General features: G+C 44.7%; 1 protein-coding gene across 1 annotated transcript in view; it reads right to left on the bottom strand.

The window, feature by feature from the left end:
- The window catches only part of PLCD1 (phospholipase C, delta 1), a 44,711-nt gene extending 19,619 nt beyond the window's left edge, over positions 1–25,092 (bottom strand). The window contains exons 1-4 of the mRNA XM_009079609.1: positions 24,993–25,092; positions 20,216–20,380; positions 8,428–8,656; positions 3,568–3,697 (exon numbers count right to left, since the gene is read on the bottom strand). Of these exons, the coding sequence (XP_009077857.1) occupies positions 3,568–3,697; positions 8,428–8,656; positions 20,216–20,380; positions 24,993–25,092 (624 nt within the window). The remainder of the gene's footprint in view (positions 1–3,567; positions 3,698–8,427; positions 8,657–20,215; positions 20,381–24,992) is intronic.
- Between the last annotated feature and the right edge of the window lie 760 nt (positions 25,093–25,852).

Genomic DNA, 25,852 nt, shown 5'->3' with positions numbered 1-25,852 from the left:
GTCTTACAACAGCTACAATTACTATTATTTACTCATATTATCAATGTGCTCAAAAGCACCAGGCGTGGCCTTGAGCTCCATCACATGGTGAACGTGTGCGTGGCCTTGAGCTCCATCACATGGTGTACATGCGAACCTTCAGTTAGAAGGACAGCTCAAGATAATCTAACCACAAACCAAGGTTCAAGAGGAATGCAACTTTTGATCTCAAGAGGAACAATTAACTCTCATAAACTATCAATAGACACTGTGGCCTAAAATCCAGTAAAGTGAAAAAAACCTTCCCCTCGACCTCAGTGGCTCAGGCCTCGAGAGGCCATCAAGGCTAGTAGTAGGGTTGGTTGCAAAGATGGCATCAAAATTAACTTCAAAGAAACACAACTGCTAAACAGGTGCATGTTTAGGTATGAAAAAAATCCATCTAAACAGGTGCATGTTTAGGTATGAAAAAATTCATCTTGCCATGGAAACTTTCCATTCAAATCCAAAACTCACCAAGTACCAAAATCTCCACAAAATTTCAAATCAGATATCATCTCAAGAAGCTGTAATTCAAATTCTCCATGCCCCTGCATTCCTCTGTGGTTTGAACCTTTCCACTAGATAACAGCTCTGACACAGCACCACAGCCAAGGACTTGACTGACCATGAAATATTAGGAGCTTGAGATGTGTGTGTTAGTGTTTCCATAAAGGACAACTGCTTTTCCAATAACAAATGTTTCCAGTTTATTTAAGATACTTCCAGGTTCAATTTTTCATCAGAAATGACAATTTTTTCTGTGGTAAATCCTGGTATTAATTTTTTTATTTGTTCCTAGCAGAAATCTTCATCTTGTCAAACCAGAGGAATTAAACTGTTTTATACCTTTGATCCCTGATGACAGACAGTGCTATTTTCCTGGATTTTATGACCAAAATGCATGTCTCAGTTTAACCAGTCATGATACTAATCTCAGCCTCTCTGCCAATGATCTCAGTGATGGCCACGGTGGCTTTGGCAGCGCACCAAGCAAGATGATAATGAGGGACTTTGATCCCCTGCAAATCTTGACCAGAGTCCTTCATTTTCTGTTTATGGAGCATATATAAAACCAAGGGTAATAATCATAATGTGCAGCTTTTACAAACTGAAGCAACTATAAAAAAGTTCAACTTGTCTTACTTCAGAATCTGACGAGAAGCTATGGGCTCATCTCAGGGATAGGACAACCTGTGACATGCTCAGTACTCCAGATGGCTACAAATTAGGCCTGAGAGTCCAGGAACTGTCTTTTCCTTGCTGCCTTCCATGACTATGATCCTGTGCTGTGGCTTTGGAAGATCTCTCAAGCTAAGCTGAGCGTGATGCTTAGCAATTGCAAAAGGAATATAAAGAGGGAAAGCAACTGGTGGAGACTTGAGGTTGTGTCATGAATTAGAGGTGTTCTTTTCTTTAAGACATGACAGGAAAATGACATATTACTTCCAGAAAACTGGCATTTTAAGTGATGTGCCTTGGAAAGTTTCTTCACTAAAGGTTGTGAAATTAAAGGGTGTAATGAAAACAGGACAAGAGCATTGTCATCATAGTCCATTGGATACAAGAGCTCCAAATTAGAAAGAGAATGACAACCCAAAACATGGATCACAAACCATAAGTTCTGAATGAACCTTGGCCCACCAGAAGATGCACCTTTCTAATGCCCCAGAATGAATATTCAGGTTGAAATGAAGTGAGCAAAAAGAGGAGCCTTGAATGGTTTCTGGCTGCATTGCATATGTCTTACTCAGGTGTGCCTAAAACCTAGATGTGGACACATCATTTATGATGAAATGCAAGAATAATATGAAAACATGCCCTGTATCCCTGTCTTGAACCCCTGATCACCCTTCCTTCCTCTGACTAAATGAAGAAAAACTCACCAAGGCAGAAAGATCATCCTTTTAATAGGCCGTAATGTCTATCTAAGTTGAGGCAGGATGTAAACTGAAAATGTAATTGCTTTAGGAGCAAGACAGACCCTTCCTGGAGGCAGGTCAGCCCTCAGGAGATCGGAATTAACCTCTAAAGAGCTTCTTCTTCCAGTGGCTATACAGGAAACTTAACAATTACACACCTAATGAGGGTACTTCAACTAGCTGGCTGCATTTTGATGGGTTGAATCAAGGTTTAATAATTACTAGGAGTCCTTAAGCAAAAAGAATTGAACTTCATTGTTTCCTCTCCTAGAGCTCTCTTGTAACTATTGTGACAGCAAGAGGTTCATTAAATGAGGAGCTTATGCCTCTAAAATAAACAAATAAATAAAAGGTGGATATTTTTCATATTTTTGATGTTTGAAGATGTAGGGAGTGATTCATCTGACATATGGGAGATGTATCCTTTAGGATGAAGTGAATCATACTCTGATCTCTATTGGTCTGACCTGCAAAGACTGCAAAGGCAGGGTAAATGTTGGTGACTACTTCCAATGGAGATGTCTGCACTGGAGACACCTAAATCAGAGGATTTCTAGCTTTATTTCCATTCTTCCAGGTTCTTCCTAAGCAGAGAATAAAGAATGGATGTTATAAAAAAGAAGTACTGCCAGAGCAGGCAGCACATCTGTAAGATTTTGCAAGCAGAAATTCTTTAAGATCTGCTGATGACCTTCCCCCAATTCTTGCAGAGTTACCAGAGAGAGTCCATAAAGTAAGGATTAGGAAACTTGGACCTCCTTTCGGGGAAGGCTATCTGCTTACAGGAAGGAGCAGGAGAACTACTGCCCGTGCCCAAAACCACCCACATGTTTAACGCCGATCAGAAAAAGCATTTCTGAAACCGCACACCCATGAATTCAAATCCTGCTTCAGACAGGATGAAAGTTTGGAAATTATCCAGATATTTTATCTCACCTCAGCAGGATGGATTCTTTAGAGAGAAACCAAAAGCTTAACAACTGAAAAATTTTCATCCCTTTCTTATCTTCTGATAGGCTCAGCCAGCAAGTCGAATTGTGAGAATTTAAAAGTGCACATCCCTGACCAGATTAAATATGCCTTGGGAGTATTAAATCAACCAGACTGGTCCAGGCTTGGGTGCAATGTTACGTATCTATCATAAATCTGGGCAGGTTTTTTACTTAATTTGCACTTTCTTTTTGTTTATACCTGTCACTTGTTACCCTCCTCCTCTGAGAAGGTGGGGATGTGGGTTCACAGTTGCAACCAAACAAATTTCAGCCAGACTTAGCCAGACTGGTGGTGGCACACAGAACTCCTGAAACACCTCAGACTCAAACTGCACTTGAATTTTGCTTTTCCCTTTTTCTCACATTATCCATGTTTGCATCTCACCTCCTGCATCATGGCAAAATTGGGCAGCAACAGTGAAGACAGATCTTAACACACCTTACTCAAAAGCATTTTGCTGGCATAACTTAGTGGGAATATGCTGAGCACTGAAAACTGAGAGTCCTTTCTTGGTACCAGAAAAGACACTAGGACTTCACATTAGCTAGGACCTCACTTGAGTCTCCAACTCAAGCTAAAACTGTGGGAAACCTTAACCTCAGCCAACAGCACTTTATCTGCTTGCTGTCATTACCTGGAAAATCTCCTTGGCATGATAGTCATCAACTTCAATGTTCACTTCTTTCAGGAAGTTCTTAAGCTCTTTCAAGCTCATCTTGTTGTCTTTGTTTTTATCAGCCTTCCGCAAGCAGGTGTGAATCCAGCTGCAGGGTGATGTAAGGAAATCTTTCCAGGTCAGTGCCTAGCCTAAATATCAACCTTCTGCTGCACATGGCAGGGGGGGAAATCCTCTTCTAAAGGCTCTGAACCACCTATCTATCCAGCTGCTGTAAATCAGCATGCTACCCCTGAACAGCTGACATCATCTCACCTTCTGCTCTGGAAGAGCAAAATGGTGCTTTGGCAGAAGGAAAATGTGCTGTGATACAAGTGATCATGACCCAGGAGAAGCTTTTCACCATCTGGCCAAGGCTGGATCCAGCTCTCTTTACCCTGTAGGAGTTTCTGGCCACAGCCAGAAACGGTCTGATTTCTCTTTTATGACAGAAAGTACATTCTACTCCAGACAGTTAAAAGGGGATAAAGGAAAGAATGAAAAGAGCTCCCAAGAGGAGCTTGGTGAACTCATGGTTATGGATTTGGTCAATATTCAGTATATCATGGTGAATACTGAAGAGAGATTCTCCAAAAGAAGCATTAATATTAATTTTTGATCTCACCTTCAGCTTCTGTGTATTTTGAGGGATTTCCACCTATATATCCTAAAAACTTTGTGGTGATCAGAGTCAAACCAAACTTTGTGGGTCTTGGCTTCCCCTCATGAAATGCACAGGGTCTATTACTGTGTTGGACTGTGACAATAGTTCATAAAATCTTGGTTTATAATAACTTTAGCATATCTACGGATCTGGAGTAATTGCCATAAAAATGAGCCTTTTAATGTGATGTCAGATAATTTAAACTGGGGCTCCCATTTTCTTTCACTCTCTTAGGAAAATAATGTTGAGATACACTGCAGTTTTAAACAACAAAACCCCATGCTTTTTGCATCATGGTACTGACTGTCTAATTTGCTTTACTGTCAAGTAAGAAAGGTCATCCAGAGAAACATATATTTTTCAACAGAAAAATGATCAAAGTAAAAATGATACAGTAAAAATTTGATGTCCATGTATGTAACCTTCCACGTCTTTCATAGGAAGCATTGCTTCAAACTCACCCTAAATAAAATCTTCAAAAAAATGCCCAATCTGACTGTTAATTGAGGTAAAGCTCAGGATTAGCAAATACCAGCTGAGGCATAGAGTACCATAACATTTTAACTGGGCCTTTCAAAGTGACCCCAAAAAAGGGCATTAACAGCCTTAGGGGTTGTAAACATAATCCTGAATCAGAGCGTTCACCACAACTACCACGACATTCAAGTATTTCTTAATGAGGGAGATATGTGTAAACTGAAAGTATTGTTTGTCTCATGGAAAGCTGAACTTTCTGTCTTTAAAAACCTTGGCAGGTGCTAAGCAATGACTTCACCCTGCATCCGTCTTAGCCTGGTAATATTAATATTCCCCTTCTTTAGGCATGGAAACCAAAATAAAGAGAAGCTACATTTCCCCAGCTCCCAAGGACACTCCAGGGCCCTGAAACAGGGTCTGCCTTGGACCGATTCTTCCCAGAAAACCAAGTTTGAGTCATGAAGTTCCCATGAGCAGAGGATGCTCTGCTGGGAGCACACCACATCCATCCTGGGGTGCAGAACACCCCCTCCACCTGCTGTGCTCCAAAGGGTCTGCTCAGACTGTCAATGTGGTGCCCACAGTGGTGCCATCCATTCACACCCAACCTGCACCTCAGGGGCTGCCCCCACAGCCTTCCCTAAAAATAACAGGCTGGAGTAACACCCAACTCCAGCGAGCCAAGAGGAAATCCAGTCTGCCACAGCCAGAGGTGAGCTGCAGGATTGGATAACACTAACTAATCACTGTAAAAAACCCACCATTTTTTTAAATGTCTGCATTCCTTTCACTGATCATGAGCACCCAGAAGTCACGCATATGCCCAAAGTCGACTCTGGAAGGCATTATGTGGGCAGTAAATGCATCTGCAAAAGAGTATGCCTGGGTTCTGCCTGTGAATGGAGGATGCTTTCCTGTTACATCCCTTCCTGGGAGGCTGAGAAATGCAGGAGGGAAGCCAGAGAGCCCAGGAAGAGCCCAGGCACACAGTGGTCCCTCTCACTGCAAGGACAAGCAGCAAAGAGAGAAAAAGAAGAGTAAAAAAACCTGGGGCTACAGCCTGTTTTTCAGCAAATAGCAGCATTTTGACCCCAACACACCCAAACTCCCCATCCATCTGGATTCCCTGAGCTTTGAGAAAGCTTTAGAGGAGCTGGACGAACTAAGCACTTCAACTGAAATTCTTTGCATCTGATACAAACACCATTTTTCAGCCCTGGCTGTGGGTCTTCCTTTCACCTTACGTGCCTAATGTGGGCCTGGGTGGACTAGGAAAAAGCTGTATCCATCCAGAGAGAGCCTGCTTCCTGCCTCTTGTTTTTAAAGGATATGCCAGCTCCAGGGCTACCATTTTCTATTAGAAACCAAAGAGGGATGACTGAAACCATCTGGCAGATATCCCATGAATGTGCTCAGAACAGAAATGCTGCAAAACTTCTGGTAAGTGCTTTCAAACCAGAAGAAAAGCTCATACAAAAACCCCAGAACCGAAGCAGACAGTGCCATACTGCTCAAATGAAAAGTCCTCTGTATTTTCTGATCTAAAACCTTCCCTGCACACATACCTGCAATATTTGCTAAATAGCCTATGCCAGCTTGCTGCAGGGTTGAATCTGAGGCTTAATAAAACAGAACTGTATGTATAAGAACATCAGAAATGCCCATCAAGCATGTGGAAGTTTTATCTATGTAAGAATATAGGACTGGAAAGACACATAAGACACTGAACTTATTCTCTTACTACCACAGGCCATTCCATCATACAATAAACTGAAAAAGCCTCACTGGAAACTAGCAGGGTTTTTGCTTTCAATACTTGTTTTCAAAAACTTGCACATTCCTTACTTGTTTAGCAAGGGTTTGGGAGGCTGGAAAAGATACACTGCAAGGCAATTCTCCAGTCATGGGGGACAGGCAGGGGACACTCTTCCCCTACTCTGCTGATGGATGCAGAGAACACTCCTGAGGTTTAAGGAAGATCTGAGTAAGCCCACGCAACCAAGCAAACCCAGTGAAGACAGACTAAATTTAAAATCCCAGGCTTTAATTAAACATCATCAAATTTCAAATGAGAAATCATGCTGCTCTGTAATTCCAGGTTACGTTAAATGGCCTGAGACAATCCCAGATTGGAAGCCAGCACTGCACGGTAATTACTCTTCCAGAAATATGGTTTGCCTACCCACCCTATTTAGCTTAGATCCTGCTTTCCAAAGACAGAGAGGCACTTTTCCATGCTGGAAATTTACAGCCTTCTTCCCTTGCAAATGTCATTGTTATTTTTCCCCCCTTAACAATCTTGTCTTTTCTTACAGGGAAGTTTTTCAGCAATATATGCAATCTGACACACTCCAGGGACAACTTTATAGTGCCCAGATTTTCCCCTACACACTGTGGGGTGGCTGAGGAATGACCTTACAGTCCAGAGCTTGAAAAAGCATCCAAAAAGACACAGTGCAGGAGATAAACACAGCAACCCATGCACATCAGAACTAATGGAGTCTGAAGACACTATGGTCGTGGAGTGCTTATTAGACTTCAGAGAATCCACAGAAGAGTAAAGTCTGATGAAAGCTCAGAATTTAAGCACCACCTCCTTCACCATCAGTGCATTATTACCCAGCAGGGAACACACATGGAGTGAAGCCTTGACTGAGGGCAAGACTCCCTGGTGCCCGCTCAGGCTCTGACTCCAGCTTTGTGATTTTTCTCAGCTAAGGGTTTTGCATCTCCCCTCCTCTCCACACATGCTTTGATGTTGAACAAGCCATGAAGCTCACACAGCCTCCTCTCACTAAGAGTGATACCTGTTTTCCTCTCTGACAGCTGGATGCCTGTCTTTGGGAAGCTCAAAGGAACTTAATATTTTACGACTCTGCAGCTCTGTCAATCAGGGTGAAATCAGCCAACAGGTTTGGATGCCACAGTCAGGGTCTTGGACACACAGGGACTGCAGAAAATCCATCCAAAACTACATCCACAGATATTCACTCATTTTATATGTGAGACCCATGGTTGCAAAGCAACTTAATGAGTGAAATGCAGCCCCAGGGAAAATTCCCTGTGAATTCAGCAGAGCCAAGATTTCACCCAATAACTAACTCACTCTCCATTTCATAACGAGTTCACTCTCCTTTCCTGCTCTGCTCCTCTTCCTTTCTGATCTCTGCATTGTCCCTAGAGCCACTGCAAACTTTTTCAGGCAAAACTTCCTCCCATGCTGAGGCAAATAAGGAGTAATTTCACTAAAGTCAGTGGAGCTACCCCAGAGTAAATCTGGCAGTCAGAAGAGGAGAATCAGTTCCCTTGCCTTGTATTACTGAGAAACATGATAAACAGTACAGGCTTTTCATGCCTTGCCAAGAAGTGCCTGTCCTGGAGTTTACTGCAATACAAGTGAAACAGACCCCCGAAGAACACAAAAAATAATGATTGTTTTATCTGGAGCTCCATGAAAGAGGCAATTCTTTGCTTAAGGAGCTACATTAAGCCTGAATCCACTCTTGCTGGTATCACTGTAAAACAGGGGAAAAAAAGCATTGGAAACCAGGGAGCTTGCCTGGGTGCAAAATCAGTGTGAGAGCAAACAGTCCCCAGGGCCAACAGGGAAAAAAGGAGGTTAGTCTACTATCTCCACCCACAGGGAAAGACAAGTGCATCTTTGTCTGTGATTAATCACTGTATAAGGCAAAGGATACTGTTGGAGTTTCTGTTTCTGGTTCATGGAGTTGCTGTGGGCTATGATTTTCCCAAGGCCAGAGATCCAGTGGTTGGCATCATCCTCTGAACTTGCAATGAGGTCCAGGTTTTTCCGCTGGTCTTTGAAGATGATGGAAAAGCAGCGATACTCTGGGACATCCTTGGCATATTTTTCCATACCTTCTGTTTTATGGCCTGACCTCACATCCCGAATATCTTCAATGGAGACTGTGGAAAGAAAGCAGAGCCCACTGTTAGCAGGGGTTGTCAGCCTTATCTCTACTCCATGATGCATAGTAAGAAATTACTCTTTCTCCTTTTCCTGCAGCCTCTGGAGGTTTCTCTTCCCTTTCTCTCCTTCCTCAAACTTTGGTACTAAAGAAAGCTCAAATCAAAGGGACCAGAAAGAGAAACACGTTTTAAAAAGAAAAACTCCTTCCCTATGTTCTTTACTTAACAAAGAAGCAGAATATGCACTAGATGCCATACTGTGATATCCTGTTTATGAGATACAAATCACTGTCAGGAGTTTGGTTACAAGTCCTTAGAGCTCCTCTAATTTGAGCTCTGCCCCCATCTGAGAGTGCCTCCCTGTGAACATTATGCCACAGGAATATCCTAGAATCATAGAATGGTTAGGGTTGGAAGAGAACTTACAGATTATCTAGTTCCAACTCCTTTGCCATGGGCAGGGACACCTTCCACTAGACCAGGTTACTGAGCCCTCTCCAGCCTGGCCTTGAACACCTCCAGGGATGGGGAGTCCACAACCTCTCTAGGGAAAATGAGAGGTGACTTCAGTAAGAGGAGGGAAGGACCAAAACAGTCCTTCTTTAGGTTGCAAAAAAAAGTGAGAAGGTGAAATGTAGAATCCCATCTATTCTTCTTAGACACGCTAATACAAATCAAGTAAGCAAAGACCAAAGCTTCAGAGCAGTCTGGTGTCACCCATACTCCATCCTCACCCCAGTCAATGGTAGTTTATCCTCCTTGCTGTAAGAAAGCAAAACAGTTTTCAAGACCATCCTTCTCCATTTCCTATCTGCCCTTCAGCTGGTGGAAATGAGTCCTGAGGGTGCACCAAGTTTGCAAAATGCACACACAAGCCAATCCAGAAAGAGCAGAGTATTATAAGACTATGCTATTAAACAAGTGTAAGTAACAGAGACACCTCTACATTGTTCCCGAAAGCATCCAGGTGCCTTCAAACTGGGCTGAAATCAGGTAAGCTCCCAGCAGCACCCATGGCCTCTTTTTGTCTTTCACAGGCCACTTAACACATCTACAAAGCACTGGAACAGGTTCCCAGAGCAGTTGTGGCTGCCCCATCCCTGGAAATATTCAAGGCCCGGGTGCATGGGGCTTAGAGCAACCTGGTCAAGTGGAAGGTGTCCCTGTTCATGGCAGGAGAGTTGGAACTAGATGGTTTTTAAGATCCTTTCCAATGCAAACCAATCTGTGATTCTATGAAAGGACTGAGAGGAAAGGACAGAAATTGCTTAACCACATTTGATTGATGAGAAACTTAACACTGAAGTAGGGATGGTACCTACACACAGTAAGTGGCAAAAATGTTTTCAAAGTGTTGGAGTTGTCAGCCAAGAAATTTTCATGACATTTCCTTGGGTTGGAGACAGACCAGTAACATTTTGCAAACATCCACCAATACCTGGGCACACCTGAGAGATATTCAGCCATACTCTATAACAAGCACAAAAAAATAGATACAATCACAAGAATTTGAAAAAAAAAAGAAGTTTAACTTTTCTACTTCAAACTGTGAATTACAGGTAAAAAATATTTCCTATGTCACAGATGTGTGAGATCGATGTTATTTGTGCTTATCTTGAAGAAGCTTTGTTGAAAAACAGAGGGTGAGTGTAAAATAGCCCCAGGTTTTAGCTGAATAGGAGAAACCTGTCTTTAAACATCCATTTCACCATTAAAGTGCCCAGTTCATTCAAAGTCAACACTGCAGAAAAGTGTTCCACCCTGCAAGTTTTTAGCATGTCTGTCCTGGGATCATCCAAAATTCATCAGATGCTCATTGGAGTCTGAAAACTTTCCTTTTCTTTCCCAGAGGAGTCATGATAATGCTCAGCTGCTGGGGGGAAAAAAAAGATTTAAAAAATATCCAAAATTTCAGGTTTGAAAAATCAGTGGCTTTCCAAAACCAACACTTAACATTTGCTTTAAATTCTCAACAGATGTTGGGGTTGGTCAAACATCTTCCACAGCACTTTGCTGGTTTGGTTCCTATATAAAAACACACCATGAAGAGCTTCCTGGAGCTGGCAAAACTCCTCCCTGACAATTAGGAGCCATTATCTTTGTGTGGTCTTCGATTATCACTTCATAAAGGCCCATAGTTGATCAGTTCAAGGGAGGGGTGGAAAAGGTTGCCTTGGGATGGGCTGCTGAGGAATTCTGTTATCTGGCCAATTTACCTTAGAGTGAAAGTTTATGGGTTTGAGTACTAAAACCAGCCTTGAAAAAAAGGGCTGCAACTCCCTTGCAGCTGTGCTGCTAATGGAGAGCCTTGCTGGAGATTTGGCCTCTTAACTAGGACATTGGGCAAATGATAGCGATTGTGCCTCAGGTGGAACTTCATCCTTAATGTAAAGCATGTTGCAATGTTTGGACAGATTCAGTTCAGTCAAGGAGTGCAAAGTTTAGTTAGGCTCCTTTTATAGCCAATGGGGGAAAAATGCAGCTTTTGGAACATAAATGTTCTGTCCTATTTAAACAAAAACTTCAGGTTAAGATAAATCATACCCTTAATCCATGGCTACAGTGGACCCTTGACCAGAAAGGAAGCACAGGCTGAGTATCTCAGATGCAGAAGTGTCCATAAGTAGGTGATTCTCCTCCACCCTTGGTCTCTTCTGCTTATGGCAGAGCAGGTGGAAGGATAATCCTGTTATTCCTCATCACCTGCCAACTGCTCACCACTGCTTGGCTCATAGGAGTTATCATCCCTTCAGAATGGCTAGTTAGTCTGCTTGTGCAATAATCCCTAAACTTTGGGTTGGCAACAACTTTGTGTTTCCAAAACTAGAAAATCTGATGTTAAATATTGGAAATTTAGAATGGATTCTTTGGAAACCATTACGTGGCTTCATGAACCCACTGGAAAAGAGAGCTGTGTGGGAGGAAAGAAAGATTGAAAACCTGTGTCTGGCAGGGCTGCCTTGATCTCTTTGGGGCGTGCTGAGAAGAGGGTGATAGGGGTAACAGACCTCCTCAATGCAGAAAAGGTACAAGGAAGGGTGAAAAGCAAGATTGGTGTCTACTGTAATCACGTAAGAGACAATGAGAGAAACTATCAACACAGAACTTAAAAAAGCAGGGTAAGGAAGGACACTTTTTATAGCTTTCCATAGCTTGGTCATGCGTATTGTTTTCATCTATCAATAAAAAAGCTGAAGTTAAAGGAGTCAGCCCAAGCCATCTGCAAAAGTTATCTCTTTTCTGGAAAATCTTAACCCAGAGTGAGTACTTTATCAGCTGCTCCCAGACAGTGAGTGTACTACATTAGCAGTCCCAAACTAACTGTGTGTTCAGCTGAGCTACCTGTAAGGAGAAATCAAAAATAACTGGCAGACAGAGACATTTCCAGAGGAGGAACACTTAGAGCAAATGCTCATCAATCACATATCCCTGCAACCTCCCTGTTCTTTCCTGATCATGCCTGTGGAGAGATAACCACAAGCAGAAGAGAATCTGGAAAGTTTGCATCTCCTTCTCCTGAGTGTTTACGTCTGCTGAAGAGGTGGTTTGTATAAAGCCCAAAACATGACGCACAACACATGGAAGGTTGTGTCCTTCCTGGCCTCTAGACATCGAGTCACACAGGTTACAACTTGGTCAGCCTTCCTGGCTGCTGTGGATGCTACTCGAACAGTGCCACAGCTGAAGGCTCCCCACTGACATGGACACACAGCAGTGTTCCCTGGAGCCAGTGAAATTCCTCCTGTCTGAACTACTCTCAGGGAGATGTTGAGAACTTTCTTTTTAACCCTCCTTTCAATTTCCATCACCAGATCCTGCTGTTGTGCTACTCCCTTGCTAATTCTCAGCCCCGTGCCCTTCTCCTGTTTCACCCATGGCATCAGCAGGCAGGGATGAGTCAGGTCTGCAGGATGCGTGAGGCCAGTTTTGACAGCCATGGTATTCTCAAGCAACCAACATGTATCTTTTCTGTCTCTCTTTTGATTTGGATTTCTCTTTCAAGGATCCTGCTGTTACACTTGCAAGCCCATCTCCTCACGCAGAAGGAAGAGGAACACCCTTCACAGGAAAACCAAAGCTGTGATTCACACTGGTGTCTGTAATGAGACTTGAGTCTGCAAGTACCCAAGTCCAAACCAGTGACCCACAAAACCTTGCAGAGGAGGTGCAGAACTTCACCTGTGCCACTGTCTGACCCAAAAGCTCCTCATGACTCAGATGTTAATTTCTTCCTTCAAGTGGCATCTGCACAAAATGCTCCCCAACACCCTCCAGCAGGACCTGGGCTGGCCTGACCACCCTCCATGAGATACCCTCAAACACACCCCAGTGCAAGGATTTCAGCCCTACATACATGTGAAGGGGGGTAGCGTTTTTTTTTGCTGGAAAGAGTAGGGAGAAGGACATAAATCCAATCTCCCCATCACCCCACAAGCTGTAACCCCAGAGCATTCAGGCTTCAGGAGTGCATCCAAGTCCTATGTATGGCACCATGAGCCAATGACAGCCAAAAGTATCAGTGCTGAAGAGCCAGAAGGACAAGGCTGACAAGGTGCCTAATGATTAGAGCAGCTGCTTGAGAGATTAGCACTGGCCACTGGCCTCTCCATCTCTTCTCCTATCACTGCTCCTCAGGTGAAATGTCCACAATGGGCTGGGAGCATGGACAGCAAACTCTCTGGTAACCCTAAAGAATACTGTGAAAGGAAGAATGAAGGCAGAGAGAAATTGTCAAGAGTATTTGTCAAGAGAGAGAATAAGAAACTGAGTCTGCATCTCCTGCAAACTCCTGAGCACTTGAGGGCACTGCCAAAACAGCTGTCCTTGAGGTTCTCATCAGAAAAGAGGGGAAGCTTTTCACTCTGGGGGAAATAATCCTCAGATCCTTTCCTTATCCTCCCCCCTGTCATTAACAAGTGATCTCTGCAATGTGGCAGTCAGTCACATCGAATTACTCCATCCCACTCTAATTGTCTCAGTAAGTCACTTCTGTTTACTGTCAGGAAATGCAGATGAGAAACGTGCTCAGCCGTTAATAGCTTGCACACCATACTGCATGTCTGCAGAAAGGTCAGAACCTCACCAGCTGCACCTCAGCCAGGCTGGCTCAGCATCTTGTCAGGAACAGATGAAAGCTGCTACCTGACCCCAGGACTGCCAGGATGGCTGCAGTGAGACTACATGGATTTCACAACACGCTGAGCACACACGGCAAACTGGCACCGCGTGCTGCTTTGCGCTTTGGTTTCACCCCAGAAAGAGACATTTAGCTGATTTTGGTTTCACCATGGGTGGCTGATGCTAATAGCCAAACGCAGTTGGGACCAGGACCTTTGTAATCAGTGGGAGCTGGAGAACTGTCAGCTCCCTGGACTGGGAATACCAAAGCCTATCCATCACCCTCACCCCTGAGGGATGCTTTAACATAATGATTCACGGGTAGGTTTATCATGAGCCCCACTGTGCTGTGCCTTCTTAGCCCTGACCGCATTGCTCTTTCATCTCCCTGTGTGTGAATTACTGCAGGTCCCAGCTGCTGATTCCTCATCCATTCTCTTCTCCACTCCCCCTCTCTGACGTGCTCAGCAGGTTGTTTTAACTTGAGATCTGCAGCACAGCAGTCTGCCCTCATTGCTGGCGCGTGTCACCTGCCGACAAGCAGTGATATAATGCACATTCAATTTTACAGGTTGTTTGGAAATACCTTTTAATATAAGGTCTTTACCCAATCTTTCTGTCTACCCATCACAGCCTGGGGCACTGATGTAAATAAAGTGATCCCTATTTACATTCCTTCCACAAATCACAACCAGGGCCCTGCAAACTATTTCGGCAACTAGTTCCTACTTCTCCTGCCATCACAGCGCTGCTAAATTTGGATCTAAGGCTGTCAACACTTCTGTCTTTGCCTTTAACATATGCTATGGAGAATAAGGTCAATATTTGTCAGCGTACTGCCTGTGATGAAAACTGTCCCAGCGACGCATGCGGTGGCCTGATTCAAAATTCAATCGAAGAAACAGGCAGCACTGCAGTTGAAATGACGTGTTTTATGGGTTGAGTGATTTTGATAAAAACTAATGAGACCCACAGACAGACAGTTTTGTTTTCACAGCTGATGGACACCTTGCATAACACATTCACATCAGCAAATATTTTTCCAGGGATAAATACATGCCCGACCACAAAGTAATGATTTTGAAAGGAACTGCAGAAGGAAGCTGCCAGTGCAGCCAACTACCTGCTGTGTGTATACAGGTTGCTGAGAGTTTTTGTTGACTTTAGACACTTATCAGGAACAATTTTAAGCTTTTGTTTCTTGACTTAAGCAAGTACACAGCAATATCACGTCCTTCCTGCTCCTCTGCAAGCAAGTTCAGGGTATCAATTCAATGGAGACAGTCAGTCATTCTTGCTCAGAAGTGCTCTGGTATGTTCATTGCATGGTATTTGAAGGGCATTCCTAAATGTCACAGCAAGCCAAAAATGAAGGAAAAGGTGTTCTGCTGAACACTAGCAGTAAGCTATAAACATAAAGCTTTTGTGTATTATGTTTAAACCATGCAAAAACAGCCTATAATTGGGCCAGTAGTCAGAGGAACTGGAACAAATTCTGTTCATTTTTAATAGTGAGAATAATAAATCATTAGAGCAAAATATCAATTTCATGACTTTAAACAATAATAGCCATCACTTGCAACACTCAGTGGTACAACTGAATTTAGCTCACCTCTGTAAACTGCTCCCAAAACTGATTATTTTAATCAAAATACAGAAAAAAAATAATCCAACAATAGCAGTTTTTACGTAAAGCTTTTGGCCAGAAATGGAAATATTTTAGCTAAAACTCCTGAAGTTGTTTCTTGACTGCACTGCTCGTGACTCAACAACACAGCCCCAGTGAGTCATCCCTGGTTCAGTGTGTGAAGCTCGTTCACAGCTGTCATGGGAAACATCATCTCCCTGAGCCTCCAGCAGAGACAGAGTGCAGGAGGTACCAAAGAACTATCCCTGGGGACCCACTGTAGCACCCCTAAATCTAAATGACTCATTCAGTCTTTTCCCTCTTGGCTTTGAGTATTCTGTTTCTCCACCAAACGCTCAAAAAGATGTTTCACTGGAAAGTTTTTGACCGTCCCTACAAATCCCCAAGTTCAGAGAGTTTTTAAAGGGATTGAGCCTGGCTTAAGTGAGCTCACACTAGGGATTACATCTGGTTTAAGGAAATACTCTCAAAAAATCAATTTCACTGAAAGAAGCAAATGCCTTTTTGCTCTTTTTTCACCTAGATGAGACCTGATATTTGGCCATAGCTAAACAAGATAGTGCTGCTGACTGGCTGCTGCACTTGCAGCCAAGTCCCTCGGCCTCCTTTGGCTCTCCTCCCCCTCACCATAGTGATGCTCAGGAGTGAACTGGCTCTCATTGAACTGTTTACCAACTCCCAAAACTTTACTCCAAAACTGTTAATCTTGCCACTTTAATCCTGTTTCTGTAGCCCAGGAGAAAGCTGTCCCATGTGTAAAAGCCTCATGGGCCAAAGGACCACCGACCCTGCCCATGGCCCTACAGAGCATTTAAGATAAAAGAGAGCTGCAGTGTGTTTATGGACCTGGTATGCAGCTCAGACACAGGATGGAGTGAGCTATGGTGAAAAATAGATTTCTAAAGGTGCTTTTGTGCAGCCCTTCAGGCCCAGCATTCCTATGTTTGTGCTGAAGGCAATCACAGAGTACACACAGGGAAGGACATGCTTGCTGGAAAACTGATTTAAGATGCTGCAAGAGTTTTGGGGAAAAAAAACCTGTTCCCTTGGGCCTAGATGGAACATACTGAAAAATCATGGATAATCAGGAAGAAATGGATTGTTATACCTGAGCAGAAATCATTTTGAAATGCCAGCCTATCCCAAAAAAAACCCCTGTGTGTAATGCAGCTATGAAGACAACATCCAATCTAAATTTCCAGTTGTTTAAAATCAAGACAACAGAGGAAGGTAGTGGTTGCACCCTGTGTATCTGATCTGAGCAACATCTGTGCCTGGGACAACCCTGATATATTGGGTTTTTTGAACTTCAAGCATCTGAGATTCTCCTGTCTAACCCTGGCAGTCTCCAGTTTTATCTACTGGACTCCACCACACAATGGTTTACAAATAGCTTTTCCACATGATCATAAGAACAGCCATAGGAATAACAGGAAACTATCCAAACAAAAGCATAACCCTTACCCTACCCAGACTTTGCTCCTCTGAGGTGCATCCATCTGCTTGCTGTCAGCAGAGCTGCAGACAAGATTAGACCTGCTGCTAAAACCTCCCAGTTTCCATTCTGCTCATTCTTTTTCCATCCTAAAAAGGGATCTTATCTGTGGCTTTAGAAAGGTTTGTACTAGACAGCAAAGTTGCTGTCTGTTAACAAGGAATGGTGACCCTCTGGAGAGACTCACCACGAAGTCTCTGATTTTGGGTCTCAAATCATGACCCCATATTTTTACTCTGACATGACTGCCTTCACACACTGGACCAAATGAGAAGGCAACTGTGGTGATGGAGCCTGACAGAGGAGACAACACAAACCAGGGGTAATCCTCTCTATACATGAACCCAAAGCAGCCTCGTGAGATTAAAAGCTCAAGAATGAAACTCAAACCCAGCAATCACTCTGAAAACTTGGGGATGGAAGGTCTCAGAGAGACAATAAATGAGAAAGGCAAGAAGTGTGACCAGCAGGTTGAGGGAAGTGACTTTGCATCTCTACTACTCTCTTGTGATACACCACCTGGACTACTGCATCCAGCTCTGGGGTTCCCCAACATAAAGAGGATGTGGATCTGTTGGAACAAGTCCCGAGGAAGCTATGAAGATGCTCTGAGGGCTGGAGCATCTCTGCTATGGAGACAGGCTGAGAGAGTTGGGATTGTTCAGCCTGGAGAAGAAAAGGCTCCAGGGAGACCTTAAAGCACCTTCCAGTACCTAAAGGAGCTCCAAGAGAGATGGAGAGGGAGTTCTGACAAGTGCATGGAGTGACAGGACATGTAGGAATGGCTTTAAATGAAAGAGGGCAGGTTTACATGAGCCATAAGGAAGAAATTCTTTACTGTGAGGGTGGTGAGACACAGGTTGCCCAGAGAAGCTGTGGCTATCCTATTCCTGAAGTGTTCAAGGCCAGGTTGGACGGGGCTTGGAGCAACCTGGTCTAGTGAAATGTGTCCCTGCCTATGGCAGGGGGGTTGGAACTAGATGATTTTTAAGGTGCCTTACAACCCAAACTATTTTAGGATTCTATGAAAATGGACATCCCTGGGGTTATGGCTTGGGACTGGTGCATGCATGGAGTGCTATGGAGCATGCACGTGTGTGATCCACCATGCAGCATTACTCCATCTTCATGTTGCACAGAGGACACTCCCAGGGTACAGCAGGCTCTCCCTCCCACAGAAGCACTGCCTCTGTCTCCGTAAGTGTGGCAACACTGGTTGTGCCCAGTTACCAAAGTGTATCTCAAGTGCTGTAAATCCACACCCACATAGACACACTCCCAGCCCGTGCCCAACACCCAGCTCAAAGGATTTGATCTCGCTCTTACTGCAGTTCAGTATATAAAGTAGTCAGAGCTGCACTCACTCTCCATGCCACTGCCCTAGCCATGGAGGCAATGGGTTCAACCAGGGCTTCTCCAAGCAGACATCAAGGTCCCTGGAGCCACAGCACAAGGATCCCCTTCTCATTCTCTCATCTCTTGACCAGATGGAGTCAAGACTGTTGTTGTAGGTGCTCTTAGAGCCCATAATATGGAAACTGCTGGCTCAGAGCACAGGAAAGGAAGCTCTGAAAGCCATTCTTCTTAACTCATGTCCTTATTTGCTTTATAGCAAGATATTATCTGGGAAAGGACTTTGGTTTTAAATGGGACAACACTCAGCAGAGCAGGTGTTCCCAGGGAGCACATTCACTGAGGTCTCTGGGTTTGCTGTTACTATAGCTAACTGCACTGGGACCTAAAGAACTCAGCTGAGCTCAGAACCTTGCCATGCTGGGCATCCAAACACTCAGTAAGGGACAGCTCACAAGCCAAAGGCTCCAAGGAGACCTCATTGCAGCCTTCCAGTATCTAAAGGGGCTTATAAAAAAAGAGGGAGAGGGATCTTTTACACAGGCAGATAGTGATAGGACAAGGGGCAACAGTTTTAAACTAAAAAAGGAGAGATTTAGGTTAGATGTTAGGAAGAAATTCTTTATTCAAGGGTGGCAAGACACTGTAACAGGTTGCCCAGAGAAGCTGTGGCTGCCTGATCCCTGGCAGTGTTCCAGGCCAGGCTGGATGGGGCTCTGAGCAACCTGGTCTAGTGGAAGTTGTCCCTGCCCGTGGCAGGGGGATTGGAACTAGACGATCTCTAAGGTCCCTTCCAACCCAAATCATTCTAGGAGTTTAGGATTCAAAGCCTTTTATAGTTAGCTAGAGGAGAAGAAAGGAAATGTGTGGGGAAGGATTCACAAAGAGATTAAATGAGGTGCAAAGATCATATGAGAAGAATATGGTTGCCACAATTACAAACCAAACATGTTTCACCCTGTCACTTTATTCCTCCTACTGAAAATCTTATCACTGCTTGTGGGAGGGGGTAATTTGGAAGACCCACCCTTCATTGAGTTAATTGTGATTGTGTAAAAAAATTGTGCAAAAAATCGTGTAAACACTTGGCAGCATGTTCCATATTTCAGCACACCATAAAATATATTCCATGTCATTAATTTAACTCCTGAATTTACAAGACTGTGATGATAAGTGAAATATAAGAGAAAAATGTCAGGAAATATGTCAGAAAAATATCAAATGAGAAGAAAAAACAGATATAAACAGACAGACCCCCTGCCTGATCCCATTTTGACTGCACAATTGGGCTCCTGGTCCCAGTTATGGCCCCAAGCTGGGTGACGCTGGCACAGAATTGTTTTTCCTGCACCATATAATGGTGACTATCGTATCTGGACTTTTTACAAAAGGGCAGATTCTGGTTTCCAAGATAAGGATGAGAATAGGCTTTCTTTCCCTGCCAGTCCTTGGATACCCACATCTCTGCAGTTCCCTTGGGAGGTTTAAATACCAGTTTTCCCAGGGGGTGCAGGCAGGAAAGTGTCCTGGCAGAACCCAGAGCAACAGCCCAAGTGCACATACCACACTGCACAAGCTCACGACATGTCTCACACTGAGCATTAGAGCTCGGGCACCTGAGTAACCTGAACTCTTGTAATGGGGAGGAAACAAGCCAGGCAGGGCTGCTGAGACCAGCACAGCCCACCCCACAACCTTTTAAGTAGTAGCTCATGAGCTTGGGAAATGTGGCCATTCCTGACATGGCAGATTCCTCACAGCTGTCTCCAGAGCTGACAGCATCACTCAGTTTGCGTGTAACAAGAGGGATGAAGGGTCTGGTCTCACTGCTTCAAGCCCTAACTCCACACCACACCTAATTGTCCTGGTTCACCCCAAGGTTCACCCTTGGTTCACCCCAATTACCACTGTCAAAGTGCCTATGAAGAAGCAAACTACTTACAGATCTGTGACTCTGGAGATCTCAGCATCTTCTTTGATTCCTGCCATATGGTCTTGCAGTCCTCCTGGAGCTTATAAAACCGCTCCTTCCTCCAAGAGCTTGACTTCACTTTTAGCAGCTGGCTGCCTCTCAGGAGGAACTTCAGATCCTTGTCATCTTTCAAGCCTGCAGAGAAACAGTAGTGGAAATAAGAGACAGCCCAATTATGTTTGTAGAGTCTTCCCTTTTACAGGACAATCATCACAGACATAGACCACTGCAGGGCAGCCATGTCTGGGGAGGACAGCAGAGCACAGAGACACAGAAACCCTCCATGCTACACTTCATGCTCACAAAAGAGGCTGAAGCCTTGCACATTTCTTAGATTGAGTCCAAAGACTTCTGTATGGTAGTTCTCAGGTAGTTTACAAACATAAACTATCTTCTTCCCAGCAAATATAGTCTACTGTTAGGATCCAAAAACTACAACAAAACCAAAAAAAACCCAGTAAAAACAGAGGAAGGAAAGTTGTATAACTTGTAATTGGAGTGCTGTCAGGAACTTTCAAGTGATTTCAAATCTATTCTGCAATAAATTTCCTTTGTGGAAACAGGAATACACAAAGATATCACTCATTCTCTGGCAAGCATTGCCTTCCTATCCACATGGGAATTCTGCAGATCAGTGTCCTGAAGCCTAGGACAGATAAGCTTGGTGACAGGCAGCAACACATCAATAAGGCACCAGTAAGGTAGCAACCATGATCTCCTCATTGCTCAACCATCTGAAAGGATCTTTATCTTCCTTAGGCTACTAAGCCACCACAATACCAAGTAAAAACAACCAGACCTTCTGTTTCCAGGAACTTCAGATTTCACAGCTTAGCCTAGATTCAGCACTTAAGACATCTAAAGAGGCAACAGGCACCCACTAAGACACTGAAAACACAGATTTGGCATTCTACATGGTTTTGAATGTCTCAGCAGTACATGACTTCCACATACCTAAATATCTTGGGAAATCTGTCCCTCAAACCAACCATTAATTACAGATCTGGAGCATGCGGACTGGGGAGGGTGAGAGCATGAAACATGAGAAACACTTCCTGGGCTTTCTGTAATAGGCACCTTGCATCTCTCTGACATTGCATGAAAGGCTGGTTCAGAGCTGGTGAAACAGCATTTAATTCTGTAGTGCTGATCATGTATATCCCATCTCAGTGGGATTTTTTCTAACCTTCTCTTGACAACGCAGGTAACCACCTGATCACTAGCAGCCACCTGCCACATCATGTGAAATTTCCCAATGCTACGTACACATAACATGGGGTCTCACAAAGTAGAAATCCAACTTCAGTGATTTATGCAATAACATCCCTATTGCAGTGGGGCATTCCCCTGTGACACTGGGTTGGTTCTTTTCTGGAAGACAAAGATGCTCTGAATTGTTTTTTAAACAGATCAAGGCAATAAACTACCAAACATCACTTTGGACCTGCTTGAAAAGTAAAACTCAGCATGAGATCCAAATGGCCAAATTCCCAGAATCCTGACTATTCATATAGGAAACTGAAGGTTGTTTTTGCAGATGCAAAGGAGCCTACCTTGAGCTGAGTCTGGCCAAAGCATCCAGAGCTGAAAGTGCCCTGCAAAGGCGGCTCTGGCCTCTCTTCTTCATCTACATTAAATCAGCTATCTCATTAATTAAGTGTCTTCCCATGGTACAGCATCCCCTGGGCCTCTCAGCTCGTGTCTGGTCTGGAGGTTCCCAAGAGGAGAATTTGAATGCTTCCTCCTCTGGAAACCTCAGGAAAAACCTCATAGAAAGAAGAAGAAATGCTGTCTCCTGCAAAGCACAGAAGGGTGAAAGGTTGATCCTGGCTATGGGGCCTGGGACAGCATCCCCAGTGGTTGACAAGAGGCCAGACCATCCGGAGGAAGGACAGACACCACAACAGCTTCACAGGTTCTTGGTCTCCTGAGTTGTGCTGAGTTGGCTTCCGCTCCAAGGCAAAGCTCTTCCAAGTGCAGAGAAGATACCATAGACTCCAGCCTCACTAACATCCCTGTGGCACTCCTCAAGGTTCCTGGAGAGGAAACTAACTTCTTCCTTCTCCCTTCCTTCACCTACATTTCTTTTCTGGCTCCCAGCCTCATTCCATCTTTTTCTTCAGATCCCAGCCACACAAAGCATCATTATGAGACAAGGAAGATGACATCATTCTAGGGTGACATGACGAGCAAAGTAGGAAAATCACCAATTCCTTTGGATGCCTATGTCCCTAAGAGTATAATGAAAAATCTCTGTTAACTGGGACAAGTTTTGTTACACAGAGGCCACATGCAGCATGCGTAACATGTCCTGCTGCCTGGACATCCCAAAGAGATACACCAATATAACAGACAAATCTAGATGGGCACAGGCAGGGCCAAGGGCAGATTCCTCTCTTCCAAGCTTGAACCACAGAGTTCAGACACAAGCTGGAGCTCAGAGCTCTTCATCCTGCTCACCAGCACAGCCCAGTCAGTGTATTAGTGTGAGTCAAAATGCCCCTTCCTCACCCAAGGATCTAACTATGGGGCGGGAGCAGTCCTGGCTGCCGCACCTGAGGACCAGGAAAGGTTAAATGACCAGCAAATGAGGGCACTGCACTTTGCAAGAGCAGGAGGGAAGAATGAAGAAGGACAGTGCATGGTGAAGACATGGCAAAGCTAAAAGATGGTAGGGTGAGTCAGGGGCAGTGAGAAAAGCCAGGGAGGGGACAAGCTTCCCTCTAGGAGACAGCAGGTTTGGCCAGGAAAGGACAAGGGGGCTAATCATGAATGTCTAACAGCTTTGACATCCCTTTGACACGAGGGGACTTTCAGATAGAGAGCACTCACCGAGAGCTGACTTCTGTCAATGGTGACCCCAATCCTGACTGAACCACTCAAGAGGAAGGAGGGACATCCCCTTAACCAGGTGGGCACATCCTGTGTCAGGCCTGCCCTGGGTCTGTATAGCAGCAGTTCAAGCTCACACAACTAAACTGGCCAGGAAAGAGGGCCAGTGTTTTGGGCTCTGCCTCCTATGCCCAGCCAAGCACTGTCACAGACTAGATGACCTTGGGTGAGTCACTTAGATTCTCTATTCCTACCTACAACAGCATTTTGCTAGGCCAGAGATGGAGCATAAGACGCTCTGATCTGATGATACAGGAACTGCAAACACACACATAATGTGTCAGTGGGACATTACTCTTGTTTGCTCATTTGAACTGCTTTTCAGAAAAAAAAACACTTTTTCTCAGCAGAAACCTCATTTCAGGTTTTATGCCTGAACCAGCTCCTGAGGACTTCTGCCTAACACCCCCATAGAGTATAATGAAATAGTTTGGGTTGGAAGGAACCTTAAATGTCTTCTAGTTCCAAACTCTCTGCCATGGGCAGGGACACCTTCCACTGGACCAGGTTGCTCAAAGCCTGAAACTGAGGAGGTTTGCAGTCCAGACCTCCATCTCACTGCAGTAGAAACTTGCATGAAAGCAACCAGAGTCATTGTACAGACACACCATTCAGAAGTTAAAAAACACTGTGCAGCAGGGCAAGGATATTGATTTCCAACTACATAACAACATCAGGCACAAGAAGCACAATCGCCACACTGAAATAGATGTCCAAATCCTGCCTGAAACATGTGGCAGGACTGCATCTTACTTAGCATCCTCTGTAAAATACCGAATACACAGTTGCCATGCAAAATTCCAGAATGCCTTCCAAGGGTCAGGCTCCCCTCCTCACCAAACATCAATCACGCACATCCTAAACAGAAGATATTCACCATGCAGTGATGTTCAGAGTGAAAATCATGTCTGACCAAAGTAGAAGAGCCTCAAGCACACACAGCACTGCAATAACCATGATGTTAATATACTGCACTAGGAAGCTTTAGACACTGAGACATCAAAAATGTTAACCTTTGGCTTATCTGTCTCAGGTTTACAGCAAGCAGGAAGGACAATAAAACAATAGCTGTCACAGTAGAAGCCAGGCTTTGAGTTCACTAAGGAGATAGTTAGGATGACAGTGATAATCCATATTGCTGCATTGCTCGCTCACGAATCTGCTGATCAGATAGAACTTAATTACAGCTGCTATAAAACAAGCCTCCTCCTGCCTGCTCTCCCTCTCCCACCTGGTTACAGTCCAGGCAGAACTCAAGGTTGCTGATTTAAAAGGGCATAAAGCCTTTCTGATAAAATCTAAAGAACTTGGATGGGTAAATGGCTATTTTCCATTTCCATCCGCTCTCTGTAGCCACAGAAATCAAGGGACTCACATCCACTTGGGCTGTGTCTCCAGAGAGCATGAACCAGCAATGAGTTCACAGCCAGGCACAGAAGTTATGAAACTCCCTGAATTTCCTCTTTCATCTGGTGAATACAAACTCTGAGTGGTTCCCTGGACTCTTACAGCAACTGGCAACACACCCCTACACACTACAAAAATCAGGCAGTAAAAGGACACTGCCCTCCCTAAACACCCTCAACCAGGAGCAGTTCAGAAAGCCCAGCTGGGGATTTGGGAACTGACCCTTTGCCAAAGAGCTCCCACATTCTTTAATACCTCCAACGACGCGGTTTACACATCTGGCATGTGGCTACAGGCATAAAGCAAAGGAAACGAAACCTTGGGATTTAAAAAATAACCCTGGCGTTGCCTTTAGGGTGGAGCACTGCCTCTGTGCAGGGAAAAAGAGACAGAAACGACTTGACTGCCAGCGTGTGCCAGCTGAGGATCTGCCCAACCTGTCCCTTACCCAGCCTGATGCCATTCAGCACGGCCACTCTACGGCTCTGCTCCAGTAGCATGTCTTCCTGGGACACGGTGCGCTTGGGCTGCCTTCGGATGCACTGCATGGTCCAGCGTGGGGCTCCGGAGGAGGCGTCAGACTTCGGGAAGGATGGGGGGCCACGCCACCCCTGCGGGGATCACTGCTCATCCAGGAGCCTGCGGCGGGCGCAGTGTCAAACGGGGCTCCAAGGAGGGAGCGCAGGCACTGGGACAGAGAGAGCAGAGGAAGGCAGGGGAGGGCAGAGTACAGCTGGGGGTGGGACCTTGGGACGTCTCTCCTCCAGCTCCACTCACCAGCGCACACTGGATGCAAAAGTAAACCGAAGAGGCTGGCGCCAGCTGCACAGGTGGAAGGGCAGTGGGTTTATCCGTGTCATTTCCAGAGGCTGGAGAAGTCTCAGATATTGTTTGTGGCTCTTAATCAGTGCCTTGGACTTGACGGTTTATCCTGCCCATGACCTCCTGGATTAGAGGGAGTTTGGCTCCACCTTTTCTCCTCTGTGTAGTGCTGCTCCGTGCTGTTCCCGCTGACAGGCACTGAAGACGAAGCTAAAAACACCTCTTAGCCAGGGCTGATGTAGCCCTGCTCGGAAACTGTGTTTTAATGCTCTTCTTTTTCCACCTACGGAAGAGTATTTTCCTAAGAGTCCGGAGAGTGTCTTCTCTGCCACTGATTTCCTGTATGACTTGGTTGAGTCACTTACCCTGTGTTTCTGCATAGCTTTGGGTTTATTCTTATAATTCAGACTGACTCTGTACTCTGGTACAGGAATAAGCCCCCTCAGGGGTTTAACAAGTCACTGATTACACAGAATCAGAGAATAG

This window comes from Acanthisitta chloris, unplaced genomic scaffold, assembly GCF_000695815.1.
Source record: "Acanthisitta chloris isolate BGI_N310 unplaced genomic scaffold, ASM69581v1 scaffold1548, whole genome shotgun sequence".
NCBI classification, from domain to species: Eukaryota; Metazoa; Chordata; class Aves; order Passeriformes; family Acanthisittidae; genus Acanthisitta; species Acanthisitta chloris.
Note: the sequence above shows the minus strand (reverse complement) of the source record. Positions and strands in the feature narration are given on the sequence as shown.